Source organism: Bicyclus anynana, chromosome 6, assembly GCF_947172395.1.
Source record: "Bicyclus anynana chromosome 6, ilBicAnyn1.1, whole genome shotgun sequence".
In the NCBI taxonomy this organism is placed as follows: domain Eukaryota; kingdom Metazoa; phylum Arthropoda; class Insecta; order Lepidoptera; family Nymphalidae; genus Bicyclus; species Bicyclus anynana.
The window spans coordinates 10472586-10492268 of record NC_069088.1 but is presented as its reverse complement, the minus strand read 5'-3'; the positions used below and the strand labels follow the sequence as shown (position 1 = coordinate 10492268).

The following is a 19683-nucleotide window of genomic DNA, read 5'->3' as shown; positions in this document are numbered from 1 at the left end:
ACGTTATTTGTAAGTGTCTTAAGCCATATTCTCACAGGAACGGGAGCTACGCGGGTGAAATAGCGGGTCGTCGGCTAGCTCATAGAATTGCAAATCATCTTAGAATAGGTAGGATGGTGAAGATAATCTATGTGTTTGTTGTTACATATACCTGTTTTTGAATATCCATTATAGTTAAAGACAACTTAAATGGCAAAGACTTAAAATTAACATTCGCACGATAGTTTTTTAACGGTCGTTAAAAACTTTTAAATATAGTAAGAAGTTAAATGAACTTCTGTTTCCAACGCCCAAAATTGAAAATGCAACACTGCTCGAAAAAAGGCGTCGTGTTTTAAAAACGCTGACTTGTGAACACCTACTCCATCTATTTTTTGTATTTTAGTACTTTCAGTGTTAGATAGCCCATTTATCGAGGAAGGCTATAGGCTATATTTTATCCTCGTATTCCAACGGGAACGAGAACCACGCGGGTGAAACCGCGTGGCGTCTACTAGTATGATGATATACGTAAAAAGAATTTCTGGCATATAAGGCTTTATTGTAGATTATTTCATAACCTTCCGGGGTTTTACAAAATTTAAAATTTTATGTTTTTAGTTCTTTTTTTAGTTTTTTTGTGAAGTGGCGAGATTTTTTACGTTTGTGTAAAGGTGACGTTTTGTTCGTAGATCCCATCCGCTAATGGACTCGGCCGTGAGACAAGAGGGCGACGCGCCGGCCTTCTACAAACGGGATCTAGTTCTCACCACTCTGGTAGTGGATCGACAGTTTGTTGACATGCTCGGGGACGACATTACTTATACAGTCATCTATGCTGGCACCAGTAAGTACTTTTTGTTACTACCTCATTTATTGAATAACTTTTTTTTATCAATAAAAATAATTAAAAAAATATTTTTTGCGTAGCTTCAAGAAATTCATCCAACGCGCTCTCCATTACGATTTTTTATTCTCTCTTGCGTTTTTCTAACCAGATATATTGTGAAAGTTATCATCAGAATATTCTTAGATATAGGTTTTTCGTCATTACACTATAAAAAACGCATATCTATAAAAAAGCTCAAAACATTTCCTTCCTAATAATGTACTAAATTATTCGTATACCTCAGGGTTCGGACGTCCTAACTTTTTTAACACCCGCGTAGTTCTCGTTCCCGTATTCCCGTAGGATATATTATAACACTTACAAATTATGCGGCTTCATAGTAGTAAAAGAATTTTCAAAATCGGTTTAGTAGATCCAGAGATTACCCCTACAATACTACAAACTTTACCTCTTTATTAATAAAAACAAAATAAAGGCAATCGAGTATAGAGCTTAGCTTGCTCGAAAGAACAATAAAAGAAATGTCTCAATAGTTTCATTTTACCAGGTTTATTTTATGGCAATGACTATTCAAATTAGATTGTATTCATTACTTTATGAGACAATGTCCTTTTTTTAGGGCTCCTGCGTAGTCCACAAGGAACCCTTATAGCTTCGCCGTGTTTGTTTATCCCATAGCGTGGGGTACCGTTGGATAGGTCTTTCAATTATTAAGTATTAATGTTCTAAGAGCTAATTTTTGTCATATTAGAGTGTAAAATTGCATATAAATTCCGTTGTCAATTAATTAGATTAAGTTGTCAGTAAGATAATTCAGAGTCTAGAAATAGAAAGCTAAAATTTGGTATGGGTATGTACTTATATAAATTACGTTTTTATAGTAAATAGAAAATTTGAAAAGACAATATTATTAGGGTTCCTTTCCTACATGCCAAATGAGGATGATTATTTATCGTCTATTCCATGGTTGCGGGGTATCGTTATCGGTATTTCTGTGTGCTAAATAACGGTTTCAAGAGATAATCTGCGGGACCCCACACATGGCCCGATACGCACCTGACCGGTTTTATTTCATTTTACATTTTGGAATAAAAATACCGTACAAGTCTCGACAGATAAAGCAATTAACGTCTCGTTTGATTAAAAACGCCTCTACTTTCGTTTCGACGTTTTAAAATCACTTGGGAAGGTTCATCATTTAATATTCGTCCTTACTTAAAAACATTAAATATTTTTCGCCTGTGAATTACTTTTCTGGCTTTTCGACGGTTCTATAATTATCTGTTCTATTATATAAATATTTTTCTACAAAATATATATTAAAATTAAGCTTAACCATGATGCAACACAAAACACAGTTGGTTTTACTGTGCACTGGTTATTATTACATTTAACAAAATTGAAAAACAAACAAAAAGAGAAAATAAAAAAACGAACAATCATTAGCGGGTTTAGTAAAATAAACAACATAATCATTGTGTGAGTGTATCGCTACTGCAACGCTATACAGGCTGTCCCAAAAAGTATTCCTTCAAGTATTCCTATAATAGCATTTCTGCCTTTTTTTTTTATTCTTTACAAGTTAGCCCTTGACTACAATCTCACCTGATGGTAAGTGATGATGCAGTCTAAGATGGAAGCGGGCTAAATTGTTAGGAGGAGGATGAAAATCCACACCCCTTTCGGTTTCTACACGGCATCGTACTGGAACGCTAAATCGCTTGGCGGTACGTCTTTGCCTATGCACGTTCGTAAATATAGTTGTATCTCTTAGAAGATTTTTGATTATTAATAACTATATTATATTTTAGCCCAAGTTATAATAGCGTGCATAAAGATTTCGGCTAGGGTAGGCACTGTACGTAGAAATTGTTTAAAATGTAATATTCCTTCTCCAATGCAGGTTCCTAATAAGACGTCAGAGTAGGCAGAGCATTTCTGGTTCTATGAAGTGCACTCCACTGATAGTAGTTATTAACGTTATTATAAAACCGTTTTTAGCTATACTAACAGTCATATATTTGCATGGGTACAGGGTACAAAAATAATGTCAGAAGAAAAAAGATGTAGTACGTTACTTAGACCACATAAAAAATAGTATTTCAGAGGCGTTGTCAATGGCGCGATGACAGTGCGACGATTGATCCTAGGTTTGCTAATTAGCATAGTTTTAATGTACCATTTTCGTATAACCTATCTACCTCTTTTTTCTTCTAACATCATTGGGGTACAACTTTAAACGTGTCACGTTGTATCCATAAATAGAGAATACAAAGCTTTTAAGCTCAGTTAAAGTGAATAACTTATACAAGAGTAGGTAGCTTTTACCTTTTATTGAGATAAAGTTTTCATAAACTGAAAAGCCGTGTAGGAAGATGAAGAAATGCCGCTCATTCCAAAGCTTTGAGAGTTTTTCTGTAAATAGAACTAGTTGGCACGGTTTGTGTATGATGAGCTCTTACTTAAAACCTAGTGCCTTTTTCATGAGTAAGTGCTAATGAGGGACAGGTTTAATTTAATGATATCGAACAAAGTGAGCCAGGTTTTTTCCCCAAGTATTTTAAACTGAATCATGTTCCCATAAGTACATGTGGGAACTACCCCTTGTTGACACATAGTACTAACCCATAATTCTTAGTGTCATATGTAGGTATTTTAATTTAATTAGGTCAAGGCGAAGTGTACAAAATAGTGCAGTGGACGGGAGGCGGATCTCGAGTGGCGGACATTTGGCGCGCGGCGGGCGACGAGCCGGTGCGCGCGCTCGCGCTGTCTCGCCAGATGCACGCGCTTTACCTCGCCACGGACAACCGCTTGAGACAACTGCCATTGCGAGCTTGTGCTCACCGGTTAGTGGACTCACAATACTTTGTCATCATAATCAGTACAAAATAGTGCAGTGGACGGGAGGAAGATCTCGAGTGGCGGACATTTGGCGCGCACTCGCGCTGTCTCGCCAGATGCACGCGCTTTACCTCGCCACAGACAATCGCTTGAGACAACTGCCATTGCGAGCGTGTGCTCACCAGTTAGTGGACTTACACTTCAACATCATCATTATCAGTACAAAATAGTGCAGTGGACGGGAGGCGGATCTCGAGTGGCGGATATTTGGCGCGCGGCGGGCGACGAGCCTACCCAAACTAAACCTATTGATTGAAATTAAACTGTAAAGTCTGAGTTTGAAAGCATTTACACGAACTGATTTACGCATTAGGCATTAATTTACGCATTACGCATTAATAAGTACTGATGTTTAATTAAAACAGATACGACAGTTGCGTGCGCTGCGTCCTCGATCCGTACTGCGGGTGGGACAAGGAAGTGGGCGCGTGTAGGCCGTACGCCCCCGGCCTCCTCCACGATGCGACCAACTCCACACCATCAATCTGCGAGGCCAGCGCTCCTCTCCGCACCGTACGGGCGGGCTACGGCCAGAGTGTGCACCTGGCGACGTTTGGAAAAACGCCAGAAGCGCTAAAAGATCAGATTGTGGCTTGGTACCACCATTCCAGGGAAAGAGGTCGCTACAAAATCAGTTATAAGTGAGTGGATTTTGATTACCTGCATCTTTGTTATCAACTTCATCTTCTATATGATTTTGACTTTTCATGAAGTAGTTATTTTTGCACATAATCATATTATCCGTGTAACTGCATTATTGTATTAGCAAAATAAATATAATCTTATCTAGATATCTTCTTATCAAAACGACGTACCTCTAAGTAACTTCGGGATATACCGTTTTACCGAAGCATAGATGCACTGAACTTTAGTTAGCGCTTCTGAAACCGATAAAGTTGGATAACCTGTCACACATTTAGTAAACTATAATACTTCCTGATCTTAGGCCATAAATATAAAGTTATATATAGACTGCGTTATCATTGATATAAATTTAAATATAGTAGGTATGTATTGGATATATTCAAATGTATCTTGCTATGTAAATTAAAGCAATATACATTAAACTTACTTTAACAATAAAATCGGATACTTTAGTCAGAAATACTTAACGTTGTCTAAAATATTCAAACGTGTAATGTAAAAGCCTAGTTTCAACCACAAATTTCAACACGAAGGTAAGGTATTAGTTTTCACGTCGCTCAATATTGAGAAATCTTTGTTAGAAACACTGCCGATGTTGAGTATGTTGAGCTAAGTACCTTAACATACTCGTAGAAGTTTGAGAATTTCCCATAAAATTGGTAATCTTTTGGATTCAATAACCACAAACAATAGATCAATGTTGTATTAATAAAGATCATGTTGAAGTAACCACTTAGATTTCTAAACGTATTGGAAAGGTTCAAGTTAAGTAAATACTGAAAATATAGAGTTAGACCTACGAGTGCATTAATTTACATCAATAAGTCAGACAGAGAAACATTTAATACTGTAGAGTTGTTACTGTTTTTCCATTTAGTTTTAAATACATATAAAATAATAGTTTTACAATTTATAGATTTTTCCCAATGGAGTTATTAGTATATAGATACCTTATAAATTGGATTCGTATTTTAACTGGTTTTACGTTTTAGGTAATAAATTGCGTACTAAAAATTTTAATGCACGATATATTTATATTAATCCTTTGGGTAGGTTAGTTTGTTGTAATTTTTCGTGACGTTTATTGTATTTTTTTCGTAGTTGGGACAGAGTGCTGCAGACTTCAGAAAGGGGGTTAGTTTTGCTGTCGGTGACTGAATCAGACCGTGGGCGTTATGAGTGCTACTATGGACCCACTCTCGTCGCTTCCTATAACCTGGACATTGACATCCACAGGTAAGATAACATTATTCATTTTATCTAGAGGGACTTTAAAATAAAGGATTATATTTGCTTACTACCCGTGAAATCTTGGAACCGTGGGAACCATGGAATTTTTCCGGGATAAAAAACTATATAGCTCTATATTATAGCCTATATGTTGCTCCACAGCCTCTTCTATCTTTTAGTGAAAATCCCATTAATATGCGTTCAGCCGTTCCAAAGATTAGCCCGGGACAAAAAAAAAGGCAGACGACAATTTTAAAAAAGTTTGATTATGTTTTAGTATCATGTAAATCGTGATAATAAGCACTTGAAAAAACACAGTTATTTAAAAATGACAGACAGACACTTCAATTTTATTTATATATTGATGATTAGATTATATAGATAGACTTACGCCACTCGTAATTAAAAATTATAAACTGATGTTTTGAGATCATTTTTCTATTAACTTTAATGTTAGCCTACATCCTGGATCACGGAATTTAGTTGCCATTGGAATTTTATGAGATATTGGTGATATTCATATGAGGAGGTATATGTCTAAACTAGTGAACATCCGCGACGTCGATTACCCTGATACTTACTTAATCCGGCTATATCACAATATCCGTTTTCATATCTTAAATATTAGGATGTGATGTTCATTCATGCATTCTACTTGTCGTAGGTGTACGCAGCCCAACAAATCCCAGGAGTACAGGCAAGTGTACTCTGATTGGTGTCACGAGTTTGAAAAGTACAAGAGCGCCATGAAAGCTTGGGAGACTCGGCAAATGGTGAGACAATTCTTCTACACAACATTATCATCATAAGCAGAAACTGTCACTTCACGCTATTCAAATACAGGTTATTTAGAGCCGCCCAAAACGCTGGTAACTTACGCGTTTGCAGTCTAATGATTCTATCATCATCATCATAGACATAGGCCTTTTGTAGGGACTTAACAATATATAATTTTGTGCATTTTCTTATGTAAGTTAAGAAGCAAACGTCTTATAATTCAAACGTCTACCACTAGACCCATAAGTCAAGGACATTAATTCTTGGTTATAATATAATTTATAGGTTATAAAACCAATGTCTAATAAGTAGTTTAACTACCAGTAGTATATTGATGGCAGTCTTTTGAACAGAAATTATCGTCAATTTCATAAAAACGTACCAAACGTAATTGCCAGTAATCATGGATTTGAAATGGGATTAATTACGGTTAATTGGGAAGCTAATAACTGTAAATTATAAATCATTCCCTAATTCACAGCCAGTGACAGACCTGCGGTCAAAATTAATTAGCACTCTTGTGTTTAATTATAATCTAACATTGAAATCCTGTGAATCACAAAATTGCCGCTAGTTAATTTAATTTTCAAATTTAATTTGCTCATTAAATGGTTCATTACTAATAATTATCGATATATTACGTTGGTTAGTCCCTTATATTGTGCTCCTAACGTGTAGTTTTTCGTTATATTTTCCAAAAAAACAACTTAGTCTTAATATTTTCGTATTGTTTCAAACATACCTTTCATTCGGTTTAATTTTCGCCATTGACAATAATGATCTATTATTTTACGATAGGGCATTAATTTAGATTAAATAAACACATTATAAACGTAAATACAGTCACAATCGATTACTGCCACAGATATTTGGAATACTGTAAATATTAGACATAGTAAAATACAATTACCAGTTAATGAAATTTAAACAGTTTTCGGTTATTTAAACATTAAATTGATGAACGTTATTATTTTATGCACTTAATAATTTTGCAATAGATGTTTTAAGTTCTCTATATACCAAAGTTTATATTAAAAGTACTCATACTTTTCTTTTACGAGTAATTTGTCTACCTATATATTAAATATACTATATACATTACCTATTATAAAAATAATTGCTTCATTAGACGAAGAAGAAGAAGAGTATACCTTCAAAAATATCACGTGGGAATGGTGATATTTCTTCAATGTTCCTATCACAATTACTAGACGAATCGAATTGATTTAGCTATTTTATTTTAGCTATTTCGTGCAACACCAAAGCTACCACTTGAGCACAAATATTGCATTTCTTGTTCTTCCTGTCTTATAAAGTTAATGTTTAAAGTAATTCGTGATGGAGACTAACAAACTACATAATATATTACGATCCAGCAAGTATTGTACCTATTTGAAACTGATTTCAACAAATAACATATAATTTAATTTAAGTATTTAAATTTAATTTCAAAATTCATTCATTAATTAGCACCTAAAACCTATCTTCTTACTATATCTTTATATTACTCTTAACTATTTTAACATTAATGCCAATTACTCGTAACTTTATTGCATTTGTGTTTGTTGGGATATACCTAGAATTTAATAATTTACGAAAAATCCGATTTATGATTCAATTTATTCTTACAAATAATAATGTTTCTTTTATTTTGGCTCTATGTGTACCTGTTAATAAATTTGAGCCTATTCTAGAATCAAATATCAATGTTTGTTTACAACTACGTATTGTGGCGATGTACGTTAATTTGTAGCACTACGTAATATAATATTTAACATGGCAAACATTTATTTGTATATATCTACTATATATTTCAATAGTTCACCGTTATTTAAATGCAATGTGTGGAGAGTATTAAACAATTCGGCAACACAATATGTTATTTGGATCGTACAATTTCAGCAATGCTCCAAAACTATGAATGCATCGAGCCAGCAAAACAGCATGAGCAACGAGATCGTCGCGTCGCTGCGGTGATAGAGTACATCCTGTAGATTAATGAGTGATTACACCCGAGCCGACGTCAGCTATCCGATATTGCGCCTAGACCGCCTCTGGGCCTCACGTTTCAATCACGTTACCTATGAGTATCTTTATTACGTCCATGGCTACTTTACACTGATCTAATACCGTGAAGCATCTGTTAGTTCAGAACTGGAGATTGCCTTTCAAAGTTTGTATTGAGAGCAATTGTTAGATACAATTCTCCAATAGCTATGCTCGATTTTATAAAAAGAGAAAGATAATTACGTTGGTAACTATGGTATGATATGGTTTTAATTAAATAATAAAATAATGATTTTAGGTGTAGAGCACCTAACGTCCGGAAGCGTTTGTTTTTCGTGAAGTGTTTTTAATTAATAGAAAGAAATTTAAACGTAAAAACCATTCAAATACTGTTTTAAAGTAATAATTAGTGACTGTATTGTATTTGATGTATGAGAATTGACATAGACTTGTTTTTATAATCATTTCGTTCGGTAATAATACAAAAGAGAACATCAAACTAAACAACCCATCAACAATACCATACAATAAAAGGTTTCGAAAACTTTTTCAATATATTATTGCGTACCAGTAAATGATTATTACAATGTTGTGCGGTGATTGACATGAACATAAATGATGAAGACAGCGTGAGTCGGCCATTTGTAAACTTATGGTTACAGAGCTAGGGGAAATATAATTCGGTAAAGGAATGATCTGCGAAAATAGATATGTCGGTTACGCAGACTGCGTTTGTTGATTGATGGCCAGCATTTGTTTGACTTGTGCTGCAACTCTGTGTTTCCTCTCCGGAATTAAACTGGCTTTGTATTTTATCACATTCAGTTCTGTAGGCTTTTAATGTAACTCGGTGTACCATTGAGTTAATGAGTCACTGCAACGTTTTTCATCATATTTTTCTTTATGCAAGAGACGAATATCTTAGCATTCCATCTAACATCGTATTTTCAACGAAATTACATAAGTATATTCATTTTACGTAAAGTGGTAGTAAGAAGTAGTAAGATTATTTCAATGATAAACCGTTATTTACGTAATTTCGTTGAAATAATCAGCCCAGTGGATATGACCTCTGCCTCCGATTCCGGAGGATGTGGGTTCGAATCCGGTCCGAGGCATGCACCTTTAACTTTTCAGTTGTGTGCATTTTAAGAAATTAAATATCATGTGTCTCAATCGGTGAAGGAAAACATCGTAAGGAAACCTGCATACCAGAGAATTACCTTAATTCTCTGCGTGTGTGAAGTCTGCCAATCCGCATTGGGCAGCGTGGTGGACTATGGGCCTAAAAAATCATGTCACTTGATGTAAAATGATGATGATGATGAGATCATTTCGTTGAAATAATTACATTAGATGATCACAATTACGAAAATACGATAAAAAACGATGTAGTGACTTACTATTTCAATGGTACATCGAGTTACATAATAACCCTGCTGGAGTTCATATGACACAAATAACTGTATGTAATGTTGATTGGCACAATTAAAGATTTATGATCGTTCTGCGAGGGAGGATTGAGTTTCACAGATCGATTTGCCGTAATCACTATTAGCAAATTACTCTCAAGTGATTCTGCTTTTGAACTAGTAGTGAAATTATATCAAGTCGTGGATTTCGATTGTTTAGTAATGCTTTTGATAACTATTATGAGAACGCTGTTTGTTAGAAGTTATCGAATAAGTACTTCTTTTTGTACTTGTACCAATAATAGTTAGACGCAAAGCATATATCGTAATATCGGATAGCTGGTTTTTCGAAATAGTTGTAATTATAATCAAAAGTACGATTGTTGAAAGCGACTGAGTAAAAAAGTAGAATAAGCTTATCACCGACTACTTACCTGAAAGTTCAACTTATTGAATGATTTGTGTAAATATTTCGTAAAATGGGGATGGTGATAATCCATGAAATACAAAATGCTGTGATATCAGTTTGCGTTGAAGTGTTCCAATAATGGATTGTGTATGAAATATTTATTTAGGACGTTTGTAAAAAAAATAAACTTTTTTTTCTATTATCGTTTATAAAATGTGATAAAAGTTATTATGGATTTTAGTTGATTTAAGTTTAATTACTATCTATGTTTTTTGTCGATAAATATCTAGTTTATAAGCCTACGTTTCACTCACGTCCATTCAGAGTTTCTTCTATAATTCTATAGCGATGAGCAATACAAACGCCAATTTAGGTTAGGTTATAGGGTTAGGTTAATGAATATAAAAGCTTATTTATATAGAATCCGAGAGCATGACTGCTACAGCATTTACGTACAGCTCGTGCGGATTAACTTGACACCTGGGACCTTAGCCATGTCGATTTCTACAAACGCTAACGCTTCGTAAATTAACAAAATGTATGGGAATGACAGATCCAATCGACAACTTGATCACGTGACTTTTCGAAAGTGAATGTCATTCCCATATATTTTTAAATTTTCGAAGCGTTACCGTGGCTACAGGCCCTGGCTCGAATGATGTTTGTACTGTGTTCGTATGGATGTATTAGGTACCCAGGTCTCAAGTTAACGCGCACGGGTTATATCTAGTTATAGTTTTGTTAAAAAGAGTTTACATGGTTGCGTGCTAGATGTTCTGTGTTACCGGAGTAGGCACATGTTTTTGCTTTGTTTCTACTTTGCGTTATAAATACCATGTTGATTTATATTGCCATAAAATGTAATTTTAGGCCCATTTCGGAGTTCCAAACCGAATTTAATAGTAATTGTTCGAATTGTTTCCGTTTTGTTACTAGGTAATCTCGCTAGAATAGTGCCTTGAGAAGCATGCTTATAGAATATTTAAAATTAAAAATGTAATGAGATAAATTGACTAATATTTTTGTGCGTTGTGTAAAGACATTTTGCGTAGTTCGTAAGTATTTCACTTAGTAAGTCGAAAATAAAGCAATAACCTTCCATGAATAGAGTCGCCAGTATTAAATAATTTGCATCGGAATAATAAATTAATGTTAAAGTTATTGTTGGAATGCAGTGAATGCTTAAACTTTTTTGTAATATTGTTATTAACTTTTTAAAGCTACCTTGTTATACAGTCGATTTATGGAAGAAGAAAAATTATTATTGTAAGTTAATTAATGTAATTAATTAATGATTTTGTAATTTGTAACTGTAGCACAAATTATTTGACTTTTTTTTTTAATTTAGTATACTTACCGCACAAAACTTGATTTGTTAAATAATTCGTTTAAAAATGTATTTTGTTTCATCTTTAAAGCTAATTAATATTTTACATTATTACTTGAGTATAGAACTTTAAGATACTCGTAGTAAGGAACTGCTTACTCACTAGTATAAGTACCTATATATTAAGGCAGCATATATGCTTAAACATAAATACCGACCATTGTTTTTGTACTTACAAATAAATACAACAGTACAGTTCTCACAAAAAATATTGTACCTAATGTTAAATCAGTAAATCAATATATCAATACAAAATAAATAGTACTCACAAAGATGAATTTGGCAGGGAGGTACCGCTGTAGTGGCAAAGAACCCAAATCTAAACTTTACTGCTAACTCTTGAACCACAATGTAAAATGATTAAAATTTTTGTTGTAACATATTACACACAATGTAATACATAATTTTTGGATTCGATTGCCGGAAAATAAGTACACCAATGAGCCGTGATAGCCCAGTGGATGTGACCTCTGCCTCCAATTCCGGAGAGTGTGGGCTCGAATCCGGTCCGGGGCATGCACCTCCAACTTTTCAGTTGTGTGCATTTTAAGAAATTAAATATCACGTGTCTCAAACGGTGAAGGAAAACATCGTGAGGAAACCTGCATAACAGAGAATTTTCTTAATTCTCTGCGTTTGTGAAGTCTGCCAATTCGCATTGGGCCAGCGTGGTGGATTATTAGCCAAACCCCTCTCAGAGGAGACTCGACCTCAGGAGTGAGACGAATATGGGTTGATAACAAAAAAGTACACCAATGCATGTTGTTTCGAACATGCACCATTTTCTATTTTTTATATGATAATTATGTTTACTTCTCATTCCACGCAAAATTAGGTACTTACTTGAAGTATTTTCTAATGAAATTTAAAATCGAAATATCGAGTACGACCAGAGATATCATGATATCAAGTCAAAATTTTATTAAATTTGACAATTTTAAATTAAGACATTTTCATTGTTTATTTCAATGTCCGACACTCAAATCCAATAAAACTGTATTACATCGTGTGTGAAATGTTACAACAATCATTTAGGTACTATACATTGTGGTAGACATCTTCGCTAAGCGCAATCCTATAGTAAATACAGCCCCTCTAGCCAAGTGGCATGTCAACTCTCTTTCTACGATCGCCAACGCTTCGCAAACTAGTAAGATGTATGGGAATGACATTTGCTATCGACAGGTCACGTGATCAAGATCTGTCATACGTTTTTCTAGTTTTCGAAGCGTTAGCGATCGTAGAAAGAGAATCGACGTGCCACTTGGCTAGGGGGGCTGTATCGAGATGGAAGTCCTAATATACTACAATAGCGACACAACACACGCATCTTGTGTGTAAGCAGCTCCTAACTATGGATTCCTATTATGATTACAACTCGCATTAAGATTAAATGAAATTGTATTCGATTATTATACGAGAGAGCGCATATTTAACAAGTTCAATTTATTTTCATATTGCAAGAAAAATATATAATTATTATGGTCTGTGTAAAAAAAATATTATGTAGGTACCTATTGTATATAAAATTGATTTGTTTTGGTAGACAGATCCCAATTATATAGGTAAAATACATTTATTGTAAAGATTTACTATAAGCTAGTTTGAGCAGTATTGTTTTATAAAAAGGAACACAAAATAAATTATTTTAGATCTAAAATTGTGTTTTTGTTTAATAAATCATACCTACAGTAAAATATTTACCTGAGTGTACATGACAGTAAAATCCGCATGTCTATGTGCATCTACCTACTTAAAACTTTAATCAAGAAATAATTGAGTCTATAAAAGAAGAGGAGTAGAACAAAACAAAAACCCATTTGTAAGACTCTTTAATGGTAGTCTAATCACGCTAATATCACAAAACTTCTCAACCGATTTTCAAGCGGTTTTCATTTAAGGACCAATGATGTTAGAAAAAAAAGAGGTAGTAGGTACACGGACCGCAAGTGGCACGTAATTAAAACTATGCTAATTAGCAAACCTTTCCTTGTAGCCAAGTGGCACGTCGATTTTTATCACGTGACCTGTCGATATCAAATGTCATTCCCATACATTTTTCTAATTATCGAAGCGTTTGCGATCGTAGAAAGAGAACCGACGTGCCACTTGGCTACAGGGCTTGAACTCTGTCGGCACACTGTCATCGCGCCGTTAATAACGCCGCTGAAATATTTTTGTGTGACAGTTGTAAACATCGAATGTGGTTTAGGTAACATATCTACATCTGTTTTTTTCCATCATCATGGTTAAGGTCCGTATTAATAGACGTTAACTGAACTGAATAGCAGGTACTTGAGTGCAGTGTAGAGTTCCTCACAATATAAATAAACATAACAATCATGATCTCAAGTAGCTTGGACTTCAAGTGCGATATTGAGAAATGTCTACGTAATGTCTACGTAAGGGCCCACATTCGAGATGGGATCTAAGGAAAAATAGGTATCCTGAAAATAAACGAGAGTGCCTTAGTACACACGACTGACGTGCCTTAGTACAAACTTCTGTAACTCAACGTCCGTTCGCCTCGCCCGATTACACTTTTTGTAACGTTTTAGCAGCTCAAGCGTGCGTTTGCTTGTTCTGTTTTCTCTTCAAAAACAGAATTACACCTGAATGGTGTCGCGGGAGTCTCTGATGTAGAAAACATATAGCCAAATACCTACACTGTTATCTGGCAAAACATTAAATATTCAGAAAAAAAATTTATGGTAAGTTTTGAAACATGTTTATATGAAGGATTAGTATAAAATTATTGTAAGATAATTCAGGACTCCTATGTCACAGTATACTTAATGTTTAGCATGCATTACATATTGTGCACGAACGTCTTAGCTCGATTTTCCTGAATAAACTATTATGGTGGGTGTCCACAGATCCGCATCAAACGGATTTTAATATTGTATAGAAAGTACAAGTGCGTCCACTGGTCCGCAGTGTGCGGATTGCATCGAGCGGTTTCTAACTACCGTAAAATTAAAAATCCATTAGATGCGATGCGTTAGATACGTACGATGCGGATAAGTGGACGCCTTCGTTTGAACATACGTTATAGCTAAAATTAGATTCTATATTTGAGAGAGCGAGATGATATTTTTATTTCAAATTTAGTGAAGCTATTTCGTTCTAAATCATTTAACGATGTGTAAAAAAATTATGAAGGTCTGGCAATAATTATTATATATAGGCTCTTAGGGGATGAGATGTCTAAAGAATAAAAGTTATCCATAAAAATTCAAAATGCGTAATTGCAGGCGTCTATTACTCATCAAATAAAAAAGAGAAAACTATAACACAGCAGATAAAATGTGAAAATGAAAAGTCTACGTGCTCATTTTGAAAATCTTCACAGAGCATTTCGGTCTTTTTACGGCTAATGAAATCGTAATTTGAGTATCGTAAACGGCGCCTGTCTTAGATTGGCGAACATCAAAGGATTTAATTGCTGAGGGAACTGAATAATGGCTACGTTTTACGGCCAAATTAATAGAATCTACTGTGACCCCGATGAACTTCATTTTGATATTAATGGTATCTACAAGATGGCGCGATACGATGGTAAGTAATGAAGTTATATCATTAAGGACAAAATATATTTAGACACCAACGTGCATTTTAAGAAATTAAATATCACGTATCTCAAACTGTAAAGGAAATAAGTAGTCGTAGTAGAAATAAGGAAATAGTAGTAATAAAAAAAAGGAAACTGCAAACCTGAGAATTTTCTTAATTCTCTAGTAGTAGTAATGAGTCGTCATCAACCCATATTCGGCTCACTGCTGAGTTAGAGTCTCCTCTCAGAATGAGAGGGGTTAGGCCAATAGTCCACCACCACGCTGGCCCAATGCGGATTGGCAGACTTCACACACGCAGAGACTTAAGATAATTCTTTGGTATGCAGGTTTCCTCACAATGTTTTCCTTCACCGATTGAGAAACGTGATTTTTAATTTCTTAAAATGCACACAACTGAAAAGTTGGAGGTGCATGCGCCGGACCGGGTTCGAACGCACACCCTCCGGAATCGGAGGCAGAGGTCATATCCACTAGACTATCACGGCTCGTAATAGTAATGAGTGAAGTCTGCCAATCTGCATTGTGCCAGCTTATTGAACTAAGGCCTAACCCCTTTCATCCTGAGAGGAGATTCGTGCTCAAAAGTGAGACGAATATGGGTTGTTAATGATAATGATGATGAACGCTGACTAAAGGTTTACTAACAATAAGTTTAACTGGTTTTATGTAGGTATAGAGTCCTTTAATTTGTATTAAAATAAATGGGAAAATTATCAGGGCGTTATTACTGAGTCGTGGGCCTTGATTTGTTTATTTGGCCTAATCAGGCTCACAATCTGCATTGGAGTAGTTGCTACTTATTTTCTATTAAAGAAGGAAGGCCTGCTCTCGTAGTTTGTGCTAGGTCTTCAAATTGTATGTATATGATGGCCCGATAATTCTGATAATATAATATACTTGCTTATTATAATGCTACACTAACCTTCTACACAACTTGTTTTAAACAAAAATAGCCTTTCCGAAATCCAATGTACCTATCATCAGAATTAATTTGGCAAAATTTCAGAAAAAGTAACTAATATAATTATGACCCTAATTCAATTGTGGAAAATAAAATGAAAAGCCCCAACTACTAAGTTTATACAATTTTCCCAGAGCCCATTCTCTTTGGTTAATGAAATTGTAATTAGACTATCGTGCACGGCGTCTGTCTTATTTTGGCGAGTATCACGGGTTTAATTGCTGAGGGGTCTGAATAATTGCCGAAACGGCAACGTTTTACGACCAAATTAATAGATTATCACTACGACCCTACTGAAACTTCTTTTGATAGACCTGAATTAGTGATTTATGTGACCGAAGGTCTGAAGGATCCGATTAAACTTGAATTTTAATAAAAATTCTAAGCAATATAGATCAATGTCCATAGGAGATAAGGTGTAAGGGTCTGGACTTAAATTTTGTTCATCTGTCGTTTGTTTTTTCGATTGTTGCCGAAAGTAAAGGCTTTTATGATTGGAGGGGGAAGTAAATATTGGTAATTTTTATTTAAAATCTATAATTTGAATAATATAACTTTAAATAGTTAAAAAAATTAAAAAACACGCTCTTAGCACGTACTACAAATATTAGATTTAAGTCACCTGGCTATTTGGATTTGTAATAACGTTTCTTAGCTAGTCATGTATTGTCATCAGAACTCAGAGCGTGTGCAAAATTTCATCCTAATCAAAGACCGGGAATTGGGTCAAATTATTCCTCTCGCTTTATATTAGCTTCATTTGTAACTATGTATGTGGCGGGATATAGAGACAGTACCCTTTAGTGTGCCGTTATTTTTTTATTCTTTACAAGTTAGCTACAATCGCATCTGGTGGTAAGAGATGATGCAATCTAAGACGGAAGCGGGCTAACTTGTTAGGAGTAGGATGAAAATCCACACTCCTTACGGTTTCTACACGACATCGTACCGGAACGCTTACTCGCTTGGTACGTCTTTGCCGGCAGGGTTGTAGCTAGCCACGGCCGAAGCCTCCCACCAACAAGACCTGGACCAATCAAGAAAATCTCAATCGGCCCAGCCGGGGCTCCAACCCAGGACCTCAGTTTTGTAAATCCACCGCGCATGTCACTGCGCCACGGAGGCCGTCAATACAAGCAGACGGTTCAACTGATGTTAAGTGGAAAACCAACGCCTGTATCGTAGTAGGCACTCACACACCCGTAACTCCTTGCAGGACACACTCACTACGAATTTAGGTAGGTATGTCCTGCCTTGCTTAATAATTTATTAAGCAGGGCATTGTATTTAATAAAGAAAAAAATATTAGGTAAGAAATTTTTAATTATTCATGAAATCATTACAAAAAATGAGCACCCTATTCACAGTCCATTTCGCTCTTTTAAAGGAAAATTGAATCGTAATTCGAGTATACTAAACGTCTTCTGCCTTGTATTGGCGAACAGGCGAACAACAAAAGGTTTAATTGCTGAGGGGGTCTGAATAATTGCCGAAACGGCCACGCTTTGCGAACAAATTAATAGATTCACACTATGACCCTATTTGAATTTATTTTAATAGTAATTGCTAACTTGATTTCACAGATGATCGTTTATGGATGAAACAAGGAATACAAATCTGTCAGATTTATACTTGAAAAAAAATTCTGCTGCCTTTTTAAAAATATTGCACTCGTTTTAGTGTGAAACAACACCCAAATGTACATAAGTAAATACAAGTGCTAATCATCATCGTCGTCATCGTATGGTATACCTATATATAACATTAATTATTTTAGCAGACTCAAAAGTGATTACAAAAATAAGAAAACTAATGTCGAACAAAGGTTTGTAACCTTTGTTCTATTCACAACATTTGTCAGGACAACTTAATTAAGAAATCAAACTGTAACCAAAATAAGACCCTGGAATGGTAGAGAATGACCTTGAGTGAAGTTACGCACTTGTGAACGTTGTGTATAGGGCTAAAGGATCCTTTGACTGTTAACAAACACTCCCCTTTTCCACTCAAGTCACTCTCCTTGCCTATCAACGCGGCGATAACAATTACGCATGTAGATATCACAAATACATTATATTAAACAATAAAGTAAATTGAAAAATAAAAATCTCGACTGCCTAACCTGCTCGCACCTAGTCTTCAGCCTCGCGTATTTAGTATAGGTAACGATTAATGAATAACGTTTTTCTAATTTTTTTTTTTTTAACATTGCCATATTATATATCATTTTGAAATTCTCTTGATGAGCGCTTGAATTGATACCCATATCGCAATATTCGAAAAAAAAAGATTTTTCTAGTCTCACAGTAGTCACGTTGGTTTTTTTTAACTACCTACCTACCTAAGAACACTTGGGTTAATAAGACGAATCTAACAATATCTTACTTGCGTAAATCCGATCGGTGGTTTGGGAGATAATGAGGTAATAAAAAATATTACATGCAAATGTAATTAATTAGGTTTAGACAGTATTTTAGAATAGCCACGATTAATGTACTGGACTTAACACTGATAGATCATTGAGGCGTCGTCATTTTTTAACCGATGTACAAAAAACCTTATATACTTGAACTTTCCTCATGAATCACCTATTGGTGAAAATCGCATGGAAATCCGTTCAGTAGTTTTCGAGCTTATCGTGAACAGTTACACAGACATACGTGGCAGAAGACTTTGTTTTATAATATGTATATAGATACACATGTCTACTAATATTTTAAAGAGGAAAGATTTGATTGTGTGTTTGTTTGTTTGCATTGGCTCTGAAACTATTGGACCGATTTAAAGGATTCTTTCGCCATGGCGAATATCATTCGCGAATGGAACTACATTATCAGGGGCTAATACTCGTAGGCTATATTTTATCCGTATTCTCACTGTAACAGGATTCTGCTAGTTATTTAATATTAAAAAGAAGAAATTTCACATAAAAATTAAAAGCCAGATTATGATCCAGGTTCTGGAACGCCGCTCATTCATTTATCTGGCTAATCGTTACCCAAAGAGCATTAACAAAAAATTAATTTGATCAAATTAGAAGCCGATCATATCGGCATCTCGATTCAAAGTAAATCGCTTGTCAAATTGAAAGAGGAGGGACGATTTATAATCTAATTTGGCGGTCAATTTTCAAAATCACCTCAATTTAACGAAAATATAAAACTCTTGTAGAGCAATGTTATACGAGTAGCTTATCTTGTAGTTAAATATTAAAAACTTTATTTATCTATCGTATAACTTTCGTAGGTTGTTAGACTATTCCAAGCTTTAAGTTGTATACTTCTTTTCCATAAAATTATAAGCTTTTTGTTTCCATTAAACTTATTATCACTCCATTCGTCGCGGTCGTCCTACTGAAATGCCTAAATTATTTACCTACTAGAGTTTAGCACCATGACGCTTAGAAATAAATTCTTTTTTACACTGAAAGTTAGTATTAGATTTTTTAACATTTGAGGTATAAATTAATCAAAAATCAAAAAATCAAAATCAATAATCATTTATTTCAAGTAGGCTCAGTTTACAAGCATTTTTGACACGTCAGTTG

The 19683-nt window shown here is 34.8% G+C and overlaps 1 protein-coding gene across 1 annotated transcript in view; it reads left to right on the top strand.

Annotated features, from left to right (window-relative positions):
- The window catches only part of LOC112051046 (semaphorin-2A), a 93310-nt gene extending 80050 nt beyond the window's left edge, over positions 1-13260 (top strand). Inside the window, exons 9-14 of the mRNA XM_024089508.2 lie at positions 672-826; positions 3498-3678; positions 4099-4374; positions 5480-5614; positions 6273-6381; positions 8288-13260. Coding sequence (XP_023945276.2) covers positions 672-826; positions 3498-3678; positions 4099-4374; positions 5480-5614; positions 6273-6381; positions 8288-8362 — 931 coding nt within the window. The 3' untranslated portion in view covers positions 8363-13260. The remainder of the gene's footprint in view (positions 1-671; positions 827-3497; positions 3679-4098; positions 4375-5479; positions 5615-6272; positions 6382-8287) is intronic.
- The last annotated feature ends 6423 nt before the right edge of the window (positions 13261-19683 follow it).